Raw genomic sequence first — 20,353 nt, 5'->3', positions numbered from 1 at the left:
TGTACGAGAAAAATCTTTAGGTAGGTTTTAGATTTCTTATTTTTTTCTTCATTTTTGAGTTTTTTAGGTTCTATGGAATTGCTTTCTATGTTGTATCCTCAAATTTCTTTAGATATATCATAAGGTTTCTTGTTCTTTGCTCTCGGACGAGAGTCTGACTTTCGATTCTTCTTTTTCGAGCTCTCTTCATACTAAAGAAATATCCATACACTGACTGATTGTATGTTTCCTCCCAGAGGGGTGTCACTTTCCTAGTCTCTAGCGCGCTCTCATCTATTCATGAATGAAAGAGCCATTTCTTTTTTGTTTCTTGTGCTTTGATAGACAACTGGGGGCTTCTGGACTGGGGTCGGATGGAAGCTTCATCCTTGAAGTTTGTAGAGTTGAGTGCCGAGGAAAAGAAAGAACTTAGGGGTCTTGCAACACTCCTCATCTGGATGAGCTTTTGTCCGAGGAATCTCTTTTCTCGACAGGGCTTTCCTCTAGCGAACCTAGGAGTGAGTGGGATTGTTTATGCTTTTTTTACACACACACACAGATATATATATATATATATATAGCTCTCTAACCCGATGTTTGTTGAACAACTGTAGAAATGAAATCCTCGACAAAGGATATTGTGAAATTGAAGACCTCTCTTCCATAGAAGAGGAAGACTCAGGCCGTCGGGACCGAGAGAAAGAAAAAGTTGAAATCTGTCGAGCTCAGCCAAGAGCCTGTCATTGCCGACCAAGCACTTTCTTCCGAGATTAGAGTAGTTTTGGTGACAGCTGCACCTACTCTGACCCTGACCGTCAACTCCCGAGAAAGGATCGTTGAGCGACCTTAGCATTTCAAGACCTCTGCTCGGGCAGGGTCTTTTAAGAAGGCCGACAATGATGAGGCCCTTCCCGACGACATTCTGAAGGATCTATTTTTTCAAGACTGGAAGGCAGTTCGAAAAATTATCAAAAACTCCATTATTCTGATAGAGTTGGAGCAGATAGACAAGATGAGCATTTTTAGTTTGAAGAAACTATCCTTGACTGTTGGCCATCTGGTATAGCATTTATCCTGTCACCCCTCTTTTCTTTTTTAATCATCATATTTTCTCTGACTTAGTCAATTTGAAATGCAACTGCTCCATATTCTTATCAATCTGTCGGACTGCTTGTCCAGGGAGGCACAGATGCGAGAGACCGAGATGGACGCCCAGGTAGCTCGGGTGAAAATTAAGAAACTAGAAGTTGAGGTCAAGCATCTCCAAGGGGCCCTCGGACAGGTGGAGTCCGATCTTGCCCTCACCCTGAAAAGGAAGAAAGCGGCAGAGAGAAGGATCGAGGAGTGCATTCAAGATGCCAAACGCTCCTTCATCGAGAAATTCAAGGCATCACCTACATTCACTGAAGAGATGGCTCGAGCGATTGAGGTATTTAAGGTATTTGAAGAATACCACAATAGCCATGTGGCCTTCAACGAGAAGATTTTTCAGCAGGCTCACAAAGAAGGCTGCGTCGACTGTCGAAAGTTAATAAAGGAGGAGCATCCGAAGCTTGATCTCGGCTTCTTGGACTATGAAGATGAAGATGAAGATGAAGATGGCGAGGAAGTTCACATTGCCTCCGAGCTTTCTTTTTTCGAGAAGGAGAATGTTGCCGAGCCACCCTCCTCTTCAACTGCTGATGCAGGTCATTCCGAGCTTCCTTCGGATATACTCTCCAAGAGAAGATCAGAGATTAAATACTTATACTTTTTGCCCTCTTTTTTTTTTCTTTTTTTCTTTTTATCTATCTCTGTAAGAAACTTTTGTTTAATGAAATGAAATTATGAGCTTTTTGAATTTATCATTTTTAATTATTTGCATAGTTGGTGAATGATATTTGTGACATCGGTATGATAGCTACTGCTCCTTTACTGGCTACTCTTCTTCCTCCTGTGATGGCGGTCAAGATTAAAGCTCACATTAAGAGCCTGGAGAAGAAACTTAAATTTTTTCAAAAGAAAAGCTGTCGATCCGAGAAAAAGATTGCAAAAGGCTCAAAAAAAATTTGGTGAGGTCGAGAAAAAAGTCAGTGGACTTCAACAAGAGGTTCGGCAAGGAGTTATAGCATGCAGTGCTAAGAAGGTATGATTAGCCGAAGAGATGCAGAGGATATTTGATGTAGTAAAAAAAAATCTCAAGATGTGGCGATAAAATTGACTGTATATCGTCATCAACTTGACTCTGCCCATGAAAAAATTCGCACCTTGGAGTCCCTGATTAAGTGTCGGAAGTTTGGATGGGCGAGATCCGAGTGGACATTACAAATTCAAGATGAACTCCGCAACATCAGAGAAGAAATTTCAAAGTTACAAAAGACATTGGATAGCAAGAAGATCGTCGCCACTCTCAAGGACGTACAGCAGTGAGATATCTAAGTGACTGCTCCCATCATCGACATTGGCTCAAAAGAGTCTCTTCCGATCACCCATGGTGAAAGATCTCGATCGAGAGAGTGGGAACCAAAAGACCAATCTCTGACGGAAGAAAAAAAGCTTCTTCTTTTCGATCTAATGAGCAGCTAATGGATAGTTCTCAGTCGACGATCCACACGATCTTTGCTGGTGGGCATTATTCCGACTACAGCTTTTGTTGGAATACAATTTGAATTTTGTACCTACAACTTGATCTGTCCGAGCTGACCAATCCTGAAACAGACATGGATGATGCTTTGATGTAGCTATGCGAGAAGCGAGGAAATACTTACATATTTTTTGAATTCATAATTCTCCGTAGAGCATGGCACATCGAAGATCTTGATGATGGAGTAATTTCTGAGGTTAACGAAGTTCAACCAGCCGACGATGCCCCACCAGCTGAGTAGTCAATTTTTTTCTTTTCTTCATTTTATCTTTTTTTTATTTTGTAATGTCAAACAAAGCTGACTAGACTCTTGTAAATTCTTTTTGTTGAAATAAAGTAATAACTTTTTCAACCACACACTCATTTTTTTTTTTTTTTTTTCATGTTGTTATTTTTTGAATCACGCTGGCTCTACATGATCATCGTAAAAGCTTTAACTTAACAAAATTTCAATCTTCATAATACTACCCCCTTATTCTCGAGTCTGAAAATCAGGTTGAGGGAGTAGCTATATGATGCAAGTCTTCAGGTTATGCATTGGTACCTTCTTTGTACCTTCGATGCTAGAATAAGGATAGTTATAGCCAATCTCAGACTTTTAGAATTTCTAGGCCGACCAAAGATCGAGTTTATATATAAGCCGATCAAAGATTTTTAGCATCTCAAGATCGATCAAAGATCGAGTTTCAATATAAATTGATCAAAGATTTTTAGCATCTCAAGACCGATCAAAGATCGAGTTTCAATATAAACTAATCAAAGACTTTTAACATCTCAAGACCGATCGAAGGTTGAGTTTTAATATAAGCTGATCAAAAATTTTTAACATCTCAAGATCAAGTTTCAATATAAGCTGATCAAAAGCTTTTAACATCTCAAGGCCGATCAAAGGTCGAGTTTAAATATAAGCTGATCAAAAATTTTTAACATCTCAAGATCGATCAAAGTTTGAGTTTCAATATAAGCTGATTAAAGACTTTTAACATTTCAAGACTGATCAAAGATCGAGTTTAAATATAAGTCCCTCATTGGTATTACTCTCACTTATATGTAGAAGTGCCGATGTTGACAAATTGGAGCGTTCATTCATACATATACTTTAGTAAAATTACAATATCACTAATAATATATGCGGAGGTTAGCTGAGTTCCATGGTCTTTAGAGTGAAGTTCCATCAAGTTGCCTCAGTTTATAAGTTTCGGAACGTACTATCTCATCCACTGGATAAGGACCTTTTCAATTAGGCGATAGTTTTTTCTGCTCCATAGCCCATGAGACTTTAGTGCGCCGCAGCACCAGATCGTCGACTCGAAATTCCTTAGATTTGACTTGGAAATTATAGTATTTGGCCACCCTTTGTCGGTAGGAGGCCATTCGCACGGTAGCTCATTTCCTACTCTTCTCAACCAAGTCAAGGTTGGTTCGTAATCATTCTGAGTTGGTGCCTTATTGTACTCCTCGATCCTGAGAGAAGAAAGCCCGATCTCAATCGGTATAACTGCTTCGGTTCTGAATGTAAGGTTGAATGAAATTTCTTCGATCGGAATCCTTTGAGTTATTCGGTATGCCTACAATACATGATACAGCTCGTCCGCCCAGGACCCCCCCAGTCCGATTCAGTCTAGCCTTCAGACCTTGCAAGAGAGTCCTGTTCGTCACTTCAGCCTCTCCATTTGCTTATGGGTGTCCAACTGAAGTGAAGCATTGTTCAATTGCAAGGTCTTCACAAAAAACTCAAAGTCGGGAGCCGCTGAACTGCCTGCCATTGTCAATCAGCACTCTCGAAAGACCATAGCGGCAAATAATGGATTTTCAGATGAAGTTTTTAACCTTAATCTCTGTTATACGGGCTAAGAGCTCGGCCTCTACCTATTTTGTGAAGTAATCAATGGCTACCAGGAGGAATTTGCGCTAACCTGAGGTTTGAGGAAAGAGACTCAAAATGTCCATTCTCCACTGAGCGAAAGGCTACGGAGTGACGATAGGAGTAAGGGGCACCGTTGGTTGATGCTGAATATTAGAAATCTTCTGACAGCGATCGTATCTTTTGACAAAATCAGAGGCATCCTTTTACATCGAAAGGCAATAATAGCCTTGTCGGAGGATTTTGTAAGAAAGAGTTTTTGTGCCTAAATGATTTTCATAAATCTCCTCGTGGACCTCTCTTAGTGCATAGTCTGCTTCGGACGATCGCAGACACCTCAGAAGTAAAAAAGAGAAGGACTGCTTATACAGCTTGTCATCATGAAGCATATAGCAGGCAACCGGCTTGTGGATTTTTCGAGCTTTCCTGCATCAGGTGGTAATTCATCTGACCTGAGGTACTTTAGTAAGGGGTCGATCCAGCAAGGCTCTTCATCAATCTATTGGACAGCAAGAAGTTCTTCCAGGCTTGAGGTTCTCCATATCTCGATATAAATTTCTCTTCAAATTTGGATGATAGAAAGACTGCTAGCTTTGACAGCACATCCGTCCGTATATTTTATGTTTGAGTTATCTGTTGGATATTAAAACTTAGAAAAGATAGAGTCAGTTCTTTCACCTTTTCGAGGTACCTCTTCATAATTTTCTCTCGAGCTTCATGTTCGCCCTTGACTTGTCCCGTCACCAGTTGAGAGTTACTGAAGACCTTCAAGTGTTTAGCTCTCACATCCTTTGCAAGTCTGAACTCAGCAATTAAAGCCTCATATTCTGCTTCGTTGTTGGTGGCTGAAAATTCAAACTGCAGAGCGTACTCAGCCATATCACCTTCCGATCCAGTTAAGATAATTCCAGCTCCTGATCTCGATGAATTGAAAGACCCATACATATAAAGAATCTACTGATCTTCCAGATCAGGGTTCATATTTATTTATTTCTTTAGCGCTATTGAGCTATCCTCCGTAGCCTCCGAGCCCTCCTCATCAGGGATGGTGCACTCAAGGACGAAATTCGTCAAGACCTAAGCTTTAATTGAAAAACTTTGGCGGAACTTAATGTCAAACTCGGAGAGCTGTAAGGCCCATTTTGCAACCCGTCCTGACATGTTCAGACAATAGAAGACTGCTTTGATCGGCTGATTCATGAGCAATACTATTGTATGAGCTTGAAAATATGATCGGAGCTTCTTTACCGTGATGACTAGAGCGAATATTAATTTTTTCAACATTGTGTACCTGGTCTCTGCATCTTGAAGGACTTTATTTAAGTAATACACTAATTTTTGGATTCATCATTCTTCTCAGATAAGAACCGAACTAATTGCTACCGGAGATATGGCAAGATAGAGGAGCAATTCTTCTCCAGGTTGGGATTTTGTAAGCAAGGGTGCCGAGCTAACGTACTGCTTTAACTCCTCAAACACTTTCTGACACTCAATCATTCATTGGAAGTCCTTCGATCGCTTGAGAGTTTGGAAGAAAGGTAAATATCTCTCAACCGATCTGGAGACAAAACGACTGGGTGTGGTGATCCTTCCAGTGAGGCACTAGACTTCTTTTACATTTTTTGGTGGAGACATCTCTAGAATTGCCTTAATCTTCTCTAGATTCATCTCAATTTCTCATCGGGAGATCATAAATTCGAAGAACTTTTTAGAGCTAACTTTGAAGGCACATTTTGTGGGATTCAACCGCATCTGAAATCAGCATAGGGTGCTAAAGATTTTTTGGAGGTCAGCTATGTGATCTAGGTGGCTTGATTTTTTACTAACATATCATTCATATAGACCTCCATATTGTGATCAATTTGATCTTTGAATACCTTATTCACTAGTCGCTGGTATATTGCCCTGGCATTCTTTAGCCCAAAGGGTTTTATCCTGTAACAGTAAAGCCCAGAGTCAGTAATAAAGATCGTTTTCTCTTCATCCTCAGGTGCCATCTGGATTTGGCTATAATCGAAGAAGGCATCCATGAAGGTAAGAAGCTCGTGCCCAGAAGTGGCATCCACCAATTGATCTATCCGAGGGAGAGGATAGCTATCTTTGGGACAGACTTTATTTAGGTTAGTGAAATCAATGCACATGCGTCATTTTTCGTTCGTCTTCTTGACTAGCACCACATTGACGAGCCAATTAGGGTACATTACTTCTCGGACGAAGCCGACCTTGACCAACTTGTCCACTTCCTCAGTAGTTGCTTTCTGACGCTTTGGGGTAAAGCTTCTCTTCTTCTGCTTTATAGGATGGAAGGTCGAATCCACTCCCAAGTGATGGGTCATCACGTCCAGGTCTATGCCAGGCAGATCTACCACCGTCCAAGTGAACAGGTCTGTATTTTTCTGTAAAAGGGCAATTAGTCGAGTTTTGGTTATCTGATCTATGGATGATCCGATTTTCATAGTTTGATGGGGATTTTCTTTCCTCAGAGGGACCACCGACTCCCCAGCTAGGTTGGGGTGCCATCGGCTGTTCCTCCGCCCGTAGCTTAGCAATGAAATACTATCGGGCCATGGCTTGATTGCCTCGGACTTGTCTCACTCCAGCTTCCGTCGGAAACTTCATCATCAAGTGGTAGCTCGACACCACAGCCTTCAGCACCCCTAGACTTGGTCGGCCAAGTATTGCATTGTAAGTTGACGGTAGGTTAAGCACAAAGAAATCAACGTGGATGGTCACCTACCTGGGTTTGGTTCCCACCGTAAGGAGCAGTCTGATGGTTTCCTCCAGAATTATCGAACTTTCGAAGAAATCTTGGATCGAAGTATTGAATTTATTTAACTGTTTTGGAACAAATCTCATTGCAGTGAAAACAATAAAATATAAAATATCGATAGAACTTTCATTATCAATAAAAATACGATGTAAATTATGGTCGGCGATATTAGCAATAATAACCACCACATCATTATGCAGAATTTGTACACCTTCAGCATCTTGTTCGGTGAAGATTATTGGCTCTTCGAGCCGAGGCCTCTTTGCCGCATGCGGCTCCATCGATCCAGATGATCCTCTAGTTATCATATAAATTTCACCCCGTAGGGGTCGATCTTCTGTTACCGCCTGCCCCTTCGCCTGTGGTTGCACTGGTGTCAGTTAAGGTTGAGGCTAAGGAGGCTGGCGCTGTCGCTGCTGAAGCGCGGGACATACCACTGCTACTACCCGTCCTTAGAGGATATCAATGTGGAGGACCTTATCATCGAATGAACTGATCCAGCCTCCCTTCTTGGATCAAACGCTCAATTTTCTCTTTGAGCTAGTAACAATCTTTGGTATCATGATCATAATCACAATGATAGAGGCAATATTTGTTTGGATCGCGGTGCCCTGGGCTTGTTCGCATCTTTGAAGGCAGAGGCAGCTCGGTTCGCACCTCCATCAAAATCTCTCTCCTAGAAGTATTCAAAGGAATGAGATCATCGAATCGTCTCAAAGGTAAACAATTCCTACTTGATGAAATATTCCTTCTCCTCGATAGAGATCTTGAGTGGCGGCGATTTTTACCATTTTATTTGAGCAAGTGAATCCCATTTTACTCTTGATTCCCCATAGTTGAGGTTATTCGAGCGATTTCTTCTGTCAGAAAATTTTTTAATCGAGCATATTTCTCTGTCGGAGCCAACATTTTTGAAAAATTTTGAAAAAAAATCTTCAACAGTGACTTTTTAAAATCGTCTATCAACAATCCATCCTTCAGGATGAACATTGTGATCGAATGATCTAGGTCGCAGACTTCCAACATAGTTCTGTTGAACCGAACTACGTAAGATCGAATGGACTTGCCCTCCTTCTGTTTGATGGTTTGGAGATAGTCCGAGTATTTCTGTTATCGCCGACTGGTGATGAAATGGACAGCAAAGGCTTGACTTAGCTGTCGAAAATAATGAATAGAAGCCGGCTTCAGACTAGAATACTAATGTCGAGCTGCCCCCTTCAAAGTGGAGGGGAAGGCTCAGCATAGGATAGCATCGAAGGTTTTCTGAAGAAGCATGACTGCTCGAAAGCTGTTGACATAATCGGCAGGGTCTATGGTCCCATCGTAGCTCTCCAGCTAAAGAACCTTGAAGTTTGGTGGGATATGTTTCTGAAGAATACTCACCACAAAAAGCAGTTTGGAATCAAACCTGTCGGATGGTGCTGACAGGTTGTTGCAAATCTGCTGGATCTTCCAATGTATTTCTCGAAGTCTTCACTCGACTTCCACATCTCGATTGATATGCATTTCAGAACGCAGAGAAGATCGTCGGTCGAGGGTTGAATCATGCCCCGACTGAGGACTCGAAGATCGCAGTCTTCTTGGTACTTGGGTCTGATTTGCCATCGGTTGCTGGGCCAGAGGGATTGGGGTTTGATTCACTGTTGTGGTGCTGGGGAGGTTGGATCACTGCCTAAACCACAGCCGTAAGTTGTTGCACCTATTGGAAAGGCAAATTGAATTGCTCCACGGTCACCGCCGCTGGTTGCTATACCGGTGTAGGAACTTCTGCCGTTGCTAGAGGTGCAGGAGCAGAGTGGTTTACTTCATTTTGCATCTGCTAGGAGGTAGAGGTATTGGTTCACCAAGAGGAAGTTCTACATGGAGCCATCATTAAGAGTTTCTAACTTATTTGCTTCTTTTTATAGGACCTGAGATTCGGTCCTTTATCTATTGCGGCTTGTTTCTGGTTGACGTTGGAAGACAAGGAGGTGCAGCATTGGAGCAACCTACAAAAAAAATTTGGATCGGAGGATTGTGCTCTGACGAAGACCCTCTGACGCTCAAGTCAGAATGCGCAAACAGAGAGTAGAGTTTTTAACTCCATGAGATGGATTGCTTATCTGGATTCTCAGAGTTTGAGTATTTATAGAAGAGACGGCTGTGTAACCACTCTTGGAACACAAACTGGACGAATCTGGTGCAGTTATTTGGTTGTGATTCTCAGAATCAAACGATTGTACCTGCAAAATTCTCAGGATCAGACGGTTGTACTCAGATAGGATTGACAGTTGTGGTTAGTTGGTGCCTGTCTTTTGAATCTGAGCCTGATCAATCTGCTTCCGAGTAGAGATCAGAGTGTGTGGTGTGCCGACTAAGGCTCGAAGCCAGTTGCCAACCGACTAGGAGTTGGGACTGATAGTTTTCCGACCAAGACTCGGTTAGATGGATTGATTGGAAGACTAGCCGACTCGCAGTTGTTATGCTAATCAAAGATTGTTTCGATATACAAACTGAGTAAGGATCGGATGCGGCTGGAGATCGATCAGCAAGTTCTCCGATCAAGGGTCGAACCAAACTTTTTCTTTTTAGGATTCAGATAAAGAACCATTCGACTAGGGGTCGGATCAAAAGCTAGCTGATTGGGGGTTGGACCAGGCACATACCGACTAGGGGTCGGACGAATCATAATCAATTATGCGATTGCACTGCTTAAGATGTGCACTCCGACTAGCTCTTTTAGATTAGAGTCGGATCAAGAACATGCGTACGAGGGGTTGGACAGAATAGCCTTTGACCCAGGGTGGAGATAGACATTCGCCGACCAGTGGTCGGACAAACCACAATAATTAGGCCGCTTGAGAGACGCTGATATGGATCCGATAAGTCATAATGGACTTGAATCTTCATACATCATCGGCCCATTCCGAAATACTCCTAACAATAGTATACGAAACATAGTGTCTCTTTTTGGCTCTTTTTTCGTGAGAAGTGTTATGATCCTCTATACTTCACTTCTTGAACCAATTCCTGATGATTGATCTGTAAAATCTTGTGGTACAATAAATCAAATGGGCTCTCTCCATCCTTAGTGTGTAGATATAAAATGAGTATTTTGCGTATACAACAAGAATTGCTACAATAATGAAAGCGTACGTTAAACAGAGAACCATTTACAAGGCCAGTTCTCGGTATGCTGCCGAAAGTGCCAACAGTGTTGGATAAGCAGGCAACCAATAGCTGTGGAGGATAGGATATCACCCACTTCATCCAAAATGTCTGCAAGTTTCCTAGGACGTATCTTCCGGTTCCAATCTATAGTGACATTCCCCTTCTGAAAAAAATTTAATGCTTCAGTGACAACCTTTAGGTAATGTACAAGAAGCTGTTGCTTGACCTAGTTTAATTCTCCCTTTCATTCATGATGCATGTTCTCTGGTTCTCTAGACTTGCAATGGAAGTGTAATCTTGGAGGTGTCAATGTTGTCGGTTTTGAAATGTAACAAGCAATTCTCCTTCCAAGCCATTGTTAAGATAATCCAAATTGATTGACCATCCATCAACCAACAAGCAAGTTAAAAGCAAACATTTTCCAGTGGCTTATATCAGTAAGTATGCCAATAGCCACCTTCCTTTCCATAAGCACCAGAATGATAATCTGATGCCTAAAATTCTCCTCCACTCAGCCTGAAAGATGAGCTCAACCAACCATGTGAAAGTTCCCTGGAGTTTAGGACAAAGGTCGTTCACTATTTTCCACTTCAAGGAATACCAAACACAAAAATAGCCTGAAAATTAGCATCCATGAAGGTCAGTATTTCGCTTCAATCCATCAAAAAGACATCCAGCAATGCATTATCAGCCTCACTTTTCTTGATCTTCCATTTCTTCATGCTGTTCGGGAACATATCCCTCACCCACCATCTCCCAACACAACAAACGTAACATCAAGTATGTGTCTTCCCCTCCATAATGCAATATCTGGTCAGAAGTAAAAATGAAGATGAGATTTCTAATGCAAATCCAACTGCATCCACCAACCTTCTTCACACCTCTATCTCCCATGGTCTTCCACACTCGAGCCATGCTCTCCCACCTCCCTCTCGTACCATACACCCGAGCTAATACAAAATAAGGAACTGATGAGCAAGGCTCCAACTCCATCACTTTCTCTGCAACTATTTCTTCTAGCTGCATGTTCCCGTGAATCCTGCAAGCTTCAAGAAGCAATTCCCATGTTGCTGCAGTAGGCTTGTGAGGCATGGTCTCTATAATCTCCATTGCCTCTCTCAGCCTTCCTGCTTGGCCCATCATGTCCACCATGCAGTTATAGTGCTCGAGGCCTCGTACCACCCCGTATTTCTTCTCCATGGATGAAAATATTCTCTTTCCTTCATGGACCAAGCCTTCATGACTGCAAGCAGACAAAACACCAACCAGAGTAATTCTATCAGGTTGGGTACCACTGTCTTGCATTTGTTTGAAAATTCTTAGAGCTTCTGTGCCTTGCCCATTTCGAGCTAAGCCCATGATCATGGTATTCCAGAAGACCAAGTCCCTGGTAGCCATTGCTGAAAAAATTTTCAAAGCCGATTCCGCCGATCCTAACTTAGTATACATGTCTACAAGAGCACTAGAAACAATCAAATCTGCCTCAAAACCCAATTTAAAAACCCAACAGTGGATCTGTGTTCCCTGCTCAGTCAACCCAAAACAGGAACTTGAGCACAGAATACTTGCAAAGGTGAATCCCGTCGGCCTCATTTCCTTCCTCAGAGCCACCACAAAGAGACTCCGAGCTTCATGCACAAGCCTGATACGGGCGTAGGTTGATACCATGGAATTGCAGAGGGCTGAATCCCATCTGTCCATTTCTTCGAAGAGCCGAATCGAATTCTCCAGTCTGCCACACATGGAATACAGGTCAATAACAGCACTAGAAACTACAGAATTCGAAAGGAATCCCATCTTGAAGCACTGGGCCAGAAGTTGCTCACCCTCGGCCAAATGCCCAAGATCCGCGCAGGCATGGATCACCGACGACACCGTGAACTCATCAATTGGAAACCCGTGAGCCCTCATCGAACGAAAACACTCCAATGCCTTCTCACCATGACCTGAGTTGCCATAGACCGAGATCATCGAATTCCAAGAGATGACATCGAGGTCCTCCATGGCTCGAAAGACACCGCAAGCATAACTGATGACTCCAACCCTTCCATACATATCGATAAGCGCATTGTCCATCACGTTGTTCGATGAATTCAAGCCACTGCGGATGAGAAACCCATGCACTTGTTTGGCGTGCCGAGCATCGGAGACACAGGAGGCAGCGAGGGACAGCGTGTACTCACTGAACCTCGCTCCGAGGTCTTGCATTTTGTACAGAAGTTCAAAGGCCTCGGCGAACAAGCCATTGGAGATGTACGCGGAGATGATGGAATTCCAGCTGACGGTATCCCGCTGGGGCATTTCTTCGAAGAGCTGGCGGGCATCTCGAATGCGGCCGGTCTTGGAGAGGAGAGCGAGAAGAATGTTAAACGAGAAGGTGTTCTTGGAGGGGATTTCGTCGAAGACTTGGAAGGCGGAGGTGGTGGAGCCGAGGCGAGAGTAGAGGTCGAGGAGGCGGTTGGCGAGGAATGTGTGGCGGTGGAGGCCGGTTTTGATGAGGTTGGAGTGGAGGGTTTGGGCGGAGGGGAGGGAGTTGAGAGAGGTGCAGCGGCCAATGAGGATAGAAAAGGAGGAAACATCGAATTTTTTGATAGGTCCAAGGTTTGGAGGGGAAACGATCATTAGGGGCTAAGATGTGCGATTTATGAGGGGAGGGAGGGCACCCCATTTTTTATTGTCTTCCGATGCTTCCTTTCTTCTTCCATCTGGTAGTTTCCTCTTCCCATTTGGAGTTCGGTGTGGAGGAGAGAGGGATTGGCTGGGGTGCCTTCTTTTCTTTTCTCAAAAGGTAAAATTAAAAAAAAAAAAAAGAGGGAAAAAGAAAAACACCCTTTCTTTCTCAAGATTTCTTCCCTCGTAGGCTTCGTGACCTATGATGCCTCCAACGAGGCTCCCTTACTATTTTTGCAACGACTTGAAAGATTTTTTTAATTTTTTGAAAGCCCTCTTCTTCAGTATATGTCAGGATGGCAGTATTAGAGAGGAGTTAAGTGATGTTGATTTTATCATTCGAAATTCGAACATCAGACTACTAATGATGGAGGGCCCATATCTCTTTGAGCCTTCCATCCTGAAAACTGAACGTCAAGATGTTATCTATCCCAAGCAAAAGTTTCGGACGGAGAGGATCCTCATTGAAGGAGATTGTGTCACTGTGATAGATCTGAGACGATATGGAGTGACTGAAGGCCCATCCGCTCTTTCGTGACGTATAGATTTTTCTACATGACTTCATTGTTGTGTCTATTTAGCATATCTTTTGAGAGGCAAACAACACCATTGATTGGGTTACTTCCTGTGGCCGAGCATATCGGTGACTAGATCCGACGACAAGATCAAACATGTCTGCATATCCTATAGGATATTTTATTTTCTAATTTTTTGGGGTATACTTACATTAGAGTGCTGTGAGTGCCCGCTTGTACCCCAAAACAAAGATTCATAGCCTGGGTGGGAGCTAAGGGTGCAAACAAATCAAATCGCTCGTAAGCTACTCAAGCTCGACTCGATTATTATCGAGCTTGAATAGTTCGAATAATTTTTCGAATCGAGCTCTAGTAACAAGATAATCAGTTCAAAAACTTACAAGTTTACTCGAATTTATATATATTTTTAATAATATTATTTTTATTTATTATATATATATATTAATATATATATTACTAGTAGACTAAAACTTGAGTATAACTTAATTGATATTCAAATCGAGTCAATCTCGAGTTTTGCCTATTTTTCATCAAGCTGAGTTCGAGTTCGAGATAAAAAGGCTTAGTTGATCTCAAATCGAATTTTGAGTCTAAGTATTTTGAGTTGAGTTGAGCTCAAGCTCTCAACTATTTGACTTAGCTCAACTCGATTGCACCCTAGTGGGAGCATAATAAATAGTTTAGGAAATTGAGAATGGAAAATGGCAAGTGGAATGTACTTAAGGCATGCTTATTTCACAAATGGAATCGGAATGTATTGGAACGGAACTGGAATGATCATATCCCTGATGTGTTTGCTTTGTGATCTTAATCAAAATTTAAATAAAATTTGAATACTAAAAAAAAAGTAGGGATTGAGTTTTAGGGGATTGAGGCATCTTCATTCTTTCCCTTAGAATCAAAATGAGAATGGATCTCTCCCTAACCAAATGGCTGGATTGGGAGTCACTTATTCCGATCTAATTTTAGGATCCAACTGCCCCCAGCCAAATGTGTCTTTAATTTATAACAATAGTAGACTACAGACTAGTTTGCAAAGATCTCACACCGGCATATTTGATGTTGAATCAATAGGGTGCGCTTGTTAGATGAGCAATCGCATTAGTTCTGGTGCTTCTTTGTGGCCTTTTGTCGAACAAGTTGTAGAGCTAGTGGTTTGTATGGTAGATAGATAGTCAGAGGAGGTCTAGAAGTGATGGAGGCCGAGAACCGCCAGCTATCGATGAGGGGGGTTGAACCTAGGCAAAGATAGTTGAGGGCCCACCACGGCAATCAAATTGGATGATGCACAAGACTCGATGGCTGAGGTCAAACAACTCCAATGCTACTTCATGAAAGTATTGAAGTTTCTCGAGGATAAAATGGAAGAACTACTGGAGAAATGTGAGAAGGTGGCTATGCTGGCCTAGAGCCTTGGCCGGTGCGTTTCGATTGATTGAGTTTCCAATAACTTCAAGGAGAAAGAAAAGTTGTAGGGTGAAGATGAGGCCTTCTTCTTGGCCAAGGATCACCTACTCTTTTGGTTTAAATCAGATGAGCGGAACACGATCCTTCAACGAGGCCCCTAGATTGCCATCGATAAACTCTCATTATCGAGCCATGGATGCTGGACTGTGCTAGGGAGCGATGTTGTCAAGAGGATGATGGTTTGGATGCATCTCCCTACTATCTCGATTTTGGAGCACAAGAAGGATTATGGGCATCGTGGAGGAAGCCAAGAAGCCCATTGTCATCGACAGCTTTACCGACTAGCTTTAGAGGACTCGTTTTGCTAGGATAAAGGTGGAGATCGACTCCTTGGAGCCGTTGAAGCCCAAGGTCTCCATCAAGGGGAAGAATCATATTTTTTGGCTGCTATTTGTTTACGAAAATCTCACAACAATTTGTTTTACTTGCAAACAAATTGGCCACTCTGACGACACTCGCCATCTCTCAGAGGTTGATAGCTCTCTGTGGTCGAAAAACATAGTAAAAGTCAATTCGACACCCATGGAGGTCTCCATCGAGCTGACCTCCATTGAGCTAGGCCTAACTAGTAGTGGCAAAGGACTACCGGCCATGGCCCACCTTCAGCTGGGCCCCTAGTGGTCACGTCTAAGTTTTGACCACCTAGGATTGTTTCGGATGGTTCGAAGGGGAAGAACGGTGAGTCATGACCAACCGTGTCAACTCCTAAATCGAATAGAGTAAACTCACCTTTGAGGCAATCAAGTCTGCTAAGATCTCCTCTAAATTTTGAAGGGTGGCAAAAATCCTCCAAGGTGGCATATTGACGTTCACCAAATCAGCAGTTGGGGTAGTGTAACTTGGAGGTATCAACAAGTGGTGATTTGCCAACTCAGTCTAGATCACTATTCTCTATGTTGGTCAGATTTATGTGTTTTGTTTTCATTTATAGGAGGTTGATGTACCAGCAATGGTTAGACTTATGTGTTTTGCTTGAAACTTGGCTGGTGGGGAGGAGCCTAGAGCAGGCACAGCAGTGGTTCCCAATGTTGTGGGGCTTTAGCTCCATTGAGTCTTGTGGCTTTGTCGGTGGGATCATAGTTGTATAGAAGAATGTAGTCGTCAATGTTGATGTGTTGTACAACTATAACCAACATATTGTAGTGATCATTTTTGGAATAAATGAAACTCCTTGGATATTATTTGGTATTTATGCTAGCATTGACTACAGGTATATGAGGAAGTTTTGGGAGGAGATTTCTAAGCTGGTCGATCAGGATCTACCTTTTCTAGTCATGGGGGATTTCAATTGCATTGATGGTTCTTAGAAAAAAAGAGGGGGTAGGTCATTCTTGGATAGCACTAAATCTAAGGAGTTTAGGGTGTTTATTTTGAGGAACAGGTTGATAGATCTTGGATTCTCAGGTCTCAGATTCATCTGATGTAATAACTGTCAGAGCAGAGTAAGGGTGTGGGAGTGCTTCAATAGGATCTTTGCCATCGATAGCTGGCTTCAGGAGTGTTTTAGTTATCAAGTTCTCCATCTTCTATCGATTGCCTTTGAGCACTGTCCAATTCTTCTATCTACTGACTCAAATTTTTCTTATCAGAGCCTATTCCATTTTGAAAAATTTTGGCTGTCCTAACCTCGCTCTTGAGATATTGTGCGAGAGGTTTAGAGGCTGCCAGTGTGAGGTGATGTCATGTACCGGATCACTCATGGATTGGAGTTAACGAGACATAAGCTCTTGAGGTGGAACTACATTGAGGTGATAGACATTTTCAGCAGATTGGAGGAGGTTGAGGCCTCAATCATTGAGTTGCAAGTGAGGGAGGATAGGGATGGGGGTCTTTCAGTGGATGACCTAGCTGGTCTTGGGGCCAGTCTTTCTTTGAAGCCTTCTTTATTGAAGCAATAGGAGATGCTTTGATGGTAGAAGTCCAGGATCCAGTGTTTGAGAGAAGGAGATAGGAATATTAAGTTCTTTTGTCAGGTAACTTTTATTAAAAGGTAGAGAAACTAGATTCAGATGTTGAGGAGTGTTGGGGGATAGTGGATTGATAGTAAGGAGGAGGTTAGACAGGAGATCTTTAGATTTTTTAGATCAATGTGGTCCATGAACCATTGGGATGAGATCCGAGAGGCAATCTGGGCATTAGTGGAGGACAAAGCATCTAGTCCTGATGTATTTTCTCCTTTATTTTTTCGGTATTATTGGGCCATTATTCCTAATGGCTATTCAACAGTTTTTTGCTATAGAATTAATGCTAGTAGGCAGTAAGAGAATCTTCATTGCTATTCTTTTGAAGAGATAGAATATTTTGGAGCCATGTCACTTTAGATCCATCAATCTATGCACCACCCTATATAACATTTGTACCAAGATTATGGTGGGCAAGATGAAGTTCTTCCCCATCTGATCAGTCCTAAGAAGGGTACTTTCATCGATGGCTATAGTATCTCCGACAACATACTGATTGCACAAAGATTCATGCATGATCTTTATAAAGCCTCTATCTGCTGCTGCCTCATGGTTATCAAGCTCGACATGGAGCAAGATTACGACCAGGTATGTTGGGAGCTTCTCCATTAGGCCCTAGAAAATTTTTAGTCCTATAATTGCTGGATTAGCTAGATTAAAAGGTGCATACATATTCTCTTCTTTGCCATCTTGATCGACACTCCAAGGACCTCTTTCATCTTGCAGTCAGTCTTTGTCAAGGTTGTCGATTATCCCCTTACCTGTTCATTACTTGTACTGACGTACTTTCTCAGACCTTATGAATGGTGATCCTTGGCCGAGCCATAGACCCCTATATGCTCACTCTAGGGGCCCAATCGATATCGCACCTGCATTTTGCAGACAATTATCTTCTAGTGAGTTAAGCTGCCCAAAATGCTATGGTCTTTAGAAAAATTTTGGAGGATTACTATGCTGCATTAAGCTAGAAAGTGAACCTCCTTAAGTCTGTGATTTACTTCTGTCTGAAGATTAGGGCTCAGCACAGACAGACGATCCAAGAGATTCTGGGCATCATGGAATAGGTTGGGGCTTTTTGCTACCTAAGGGTTCCTATCAGTAGGTGGAGGCTTCAGAAAGTTGACTATATGAAGATGAAGGCCTTAATTTGGGAGTAGCTTGAGGGCTGGCATCCCGGAGCTCTTTTGATGATGGCTAGGATGACTTTAGTTAGATTGGTTCTCAATACTATTCTAGTCTATATGTTGTCTCACACCATCATGCTAAGGACTTCTCTCTTAAAGCTTGAGCAATTATTTAGGAATTTTCTATAGAACTTGCATAGGAGAGGTGGAGGGTTATACCTGAATAATCTATGAGGCTTGCACAGGAGAGGTGGAGGGGTATAACTACTGGCCTGAGATGTTGTCTATCAACTAATTAGTGAGGGGCTTGCATGTTCACTCCCTATTGATCTGACATGATGTCTTGATTATCAAGCATACTACAAGACTCCTGAGTTAGCTTGACGGCCTCTAGAGTACAATGATGTAGGCTAGATATGGCCACTGGACCTTGGAGGAGGATTTTCATGCCAGCTGGAGGAGCTCCATGTGGAAGGAGATTTGCACTCACATATTTGACTTGATGGCCCAGATTAGTTGGCTTATTGGTAATGGATGGGTGATTGACATCATTCAAGACTAGTTAATGGCTAACATTCTGCTATCTCGATGGCCTACCTTCATTAACATGAAGGTGGGTGATTTTTTGTTGGTCCATGATCTGCTCCAACCAGAGGGAAGGAGCTAGAATGAGTAGGTGGTGACCAATCTTTTTGGTATCCAATTGGTCGAGAGGATTCTGTCCCAGGAGATCTTCTTACTTAAGGATGCAGATGTTAGGATTTGACCATCATCGTGCACTTTCAGGGTGGCCGCCAAAGACATATACTACCTTTATAGGGGGAGCCAATCAGGAGGAGAAATGGTGCTTGAATTCGGAGGCTCAGAGTCCATTTGAGGATCAACCTACTCATTTGGAAGGTTGCTTGGAGTTGGCTTCCTATCAAAGCTCTATTTAGGACCCATGGTATAGACATCCCATCTACCAGTCCCTGTTGTGGGTTGGAGGATAAGACGATGGAGTATGTTTTTTTTTTGTCTAAGGGCTATCTAGATATGGCAGCTGGCTAGTCTCCTTCCTTTGATGGTCCTAGTGACTAGGCCAAATTTTTCTAGAGGCTCTGCAGCAGAGCATGGAGTCTAAGGCTATGAGATCTATTGGCATCGGTGTTGCCTATGTTGCTTATCACATCTGGTTGACCCAAAACATCAATCTCTTCAAGGCAAGATGGTAGCCGATGAGGGTGGTGCTCGAGAGTGCATTGTCTCAGATTGTTGAGATTGTGGATGTATCATTATCTGGGCAGATTTTGAAGAGTTAGAACACTTGGGACTCAACTCCCCCTCCACTCTTGTAGCATCTCATAGGATTTATGTTATTTGGGAGCCCCCATCTCCGACCTTCCTTAAGGTTAACTTTGACGACCACGTGATTAGCAATAGCAATGGAGCTGGATTTGTGATCCGAGGTCCTGAATTTAGGTTCATTGCAGCTAGCAGGATCCATCTATTTAGGACCACCATTTTCGAAGTGAAGTTACGAGCTACCTACAAGGGCATCACTGATGCAAAGGCAGACTCTCAAGGCTGACCAGCTGGTGATGGAGGGGGACTTGACAATGATGGTGGGTTGGATATGGAGGGGGGGCGGGAAGAGGAGAGTGGGGGGAAGGGGCTATAGTCTCTAACTTGATAGTCTGAGATATCTAGAGTTTGCTGGTGGGATGCATCTCCATAGACATCAGATACATCTATTGCGAAACAAACAATACTGGAGATCGGGCTACTAGCTATGTCACTGACCACTCAAGAGGAGGCAGTTGGACTGATGCATCTGTTTTGCAGATGTCTTTGTGGTATATCTTTGTTCTAATCTTTTGAGTTGTATTCATACTAAAATAGTATGAACTCTCCGACTTATCAACAAAAAAAAAAGGGACCTCACGCCATCTTGTTTATGGGTTTCTAAAACCTAGTTGATCCATTCTAACAGGGGATTTAGGGAACTTGTTTTTCTTGGATATATATTTGTAGCCTGTTATGGATGGAAGCTAATGGGTATGCTGCCAAGCAAGAATGAGAATTACCTTTGCAATTAGAGGCAACTGAAATATGGACATCAGAGTAAGCTGGTTTGCTACATGGACATTTTGAGGTTAGCTAACTTCTTCATAGAAAATATATCTATCATGTACGGTTTGCCAGCATCTCATGATCATCATAGAAAATT

The 20,353-nt window shown here is 42.5% G+C and overlaps 1 protein-coding gene across 1 annotated transcript; it reads right to left on the bottom strand.

The window, feature by feature from the left end:
- Positions 1-10,348: 10,348 nt before the first annotated feature.
- Positions 10,349-13,333, bottom strand: LOC105037516 (pentatricopeptide repeat-containing protein At1g43980, mitochondrial). Its single transcript, XM_010913173.4, has one exon. It carries the CDS (start codon positions 13,006-13,008, stop codon positions 11,080-11,082), a length of 1,929 nt encoding a protein of 642 aa, XP_010911475.1. The 5' UTR covers positions 13,009-13,333; the 3' UTR covers positions 10,349-11,079.
- Positions 13,334-20,353: the final 7,020 nt, after the last annotated feature.

This window comes from Elaeis guineensis, chromosome 1, assembly GCF_000442705.2.
Source record: "Elaeis guineensis isolate ETL-2024a chromosome 1, EG11, whole genome shotgun sequence".
In the NCBI taxonomy this organism is placed as follows: domain Eukaryota; kingdom Viridiplantae; phylum Streptophyta; class Magnoliopsida; order Arecales; family Arecaceae; genus Elaeis; species Elaeis guineensis.
This window is presented reverse-complemented; position numbering and strand designations above follow the sequence as displayed.

Excerpts from the sequence above, each read along its gene's own strand:
- LOC105037516 (XM_010913173.4), bottom strand. The coding sequence starts at position 13,008 with ATGATCGTTTCCCCTCCAAACCTTGGACCTATCAAAAAATTCGATGTT.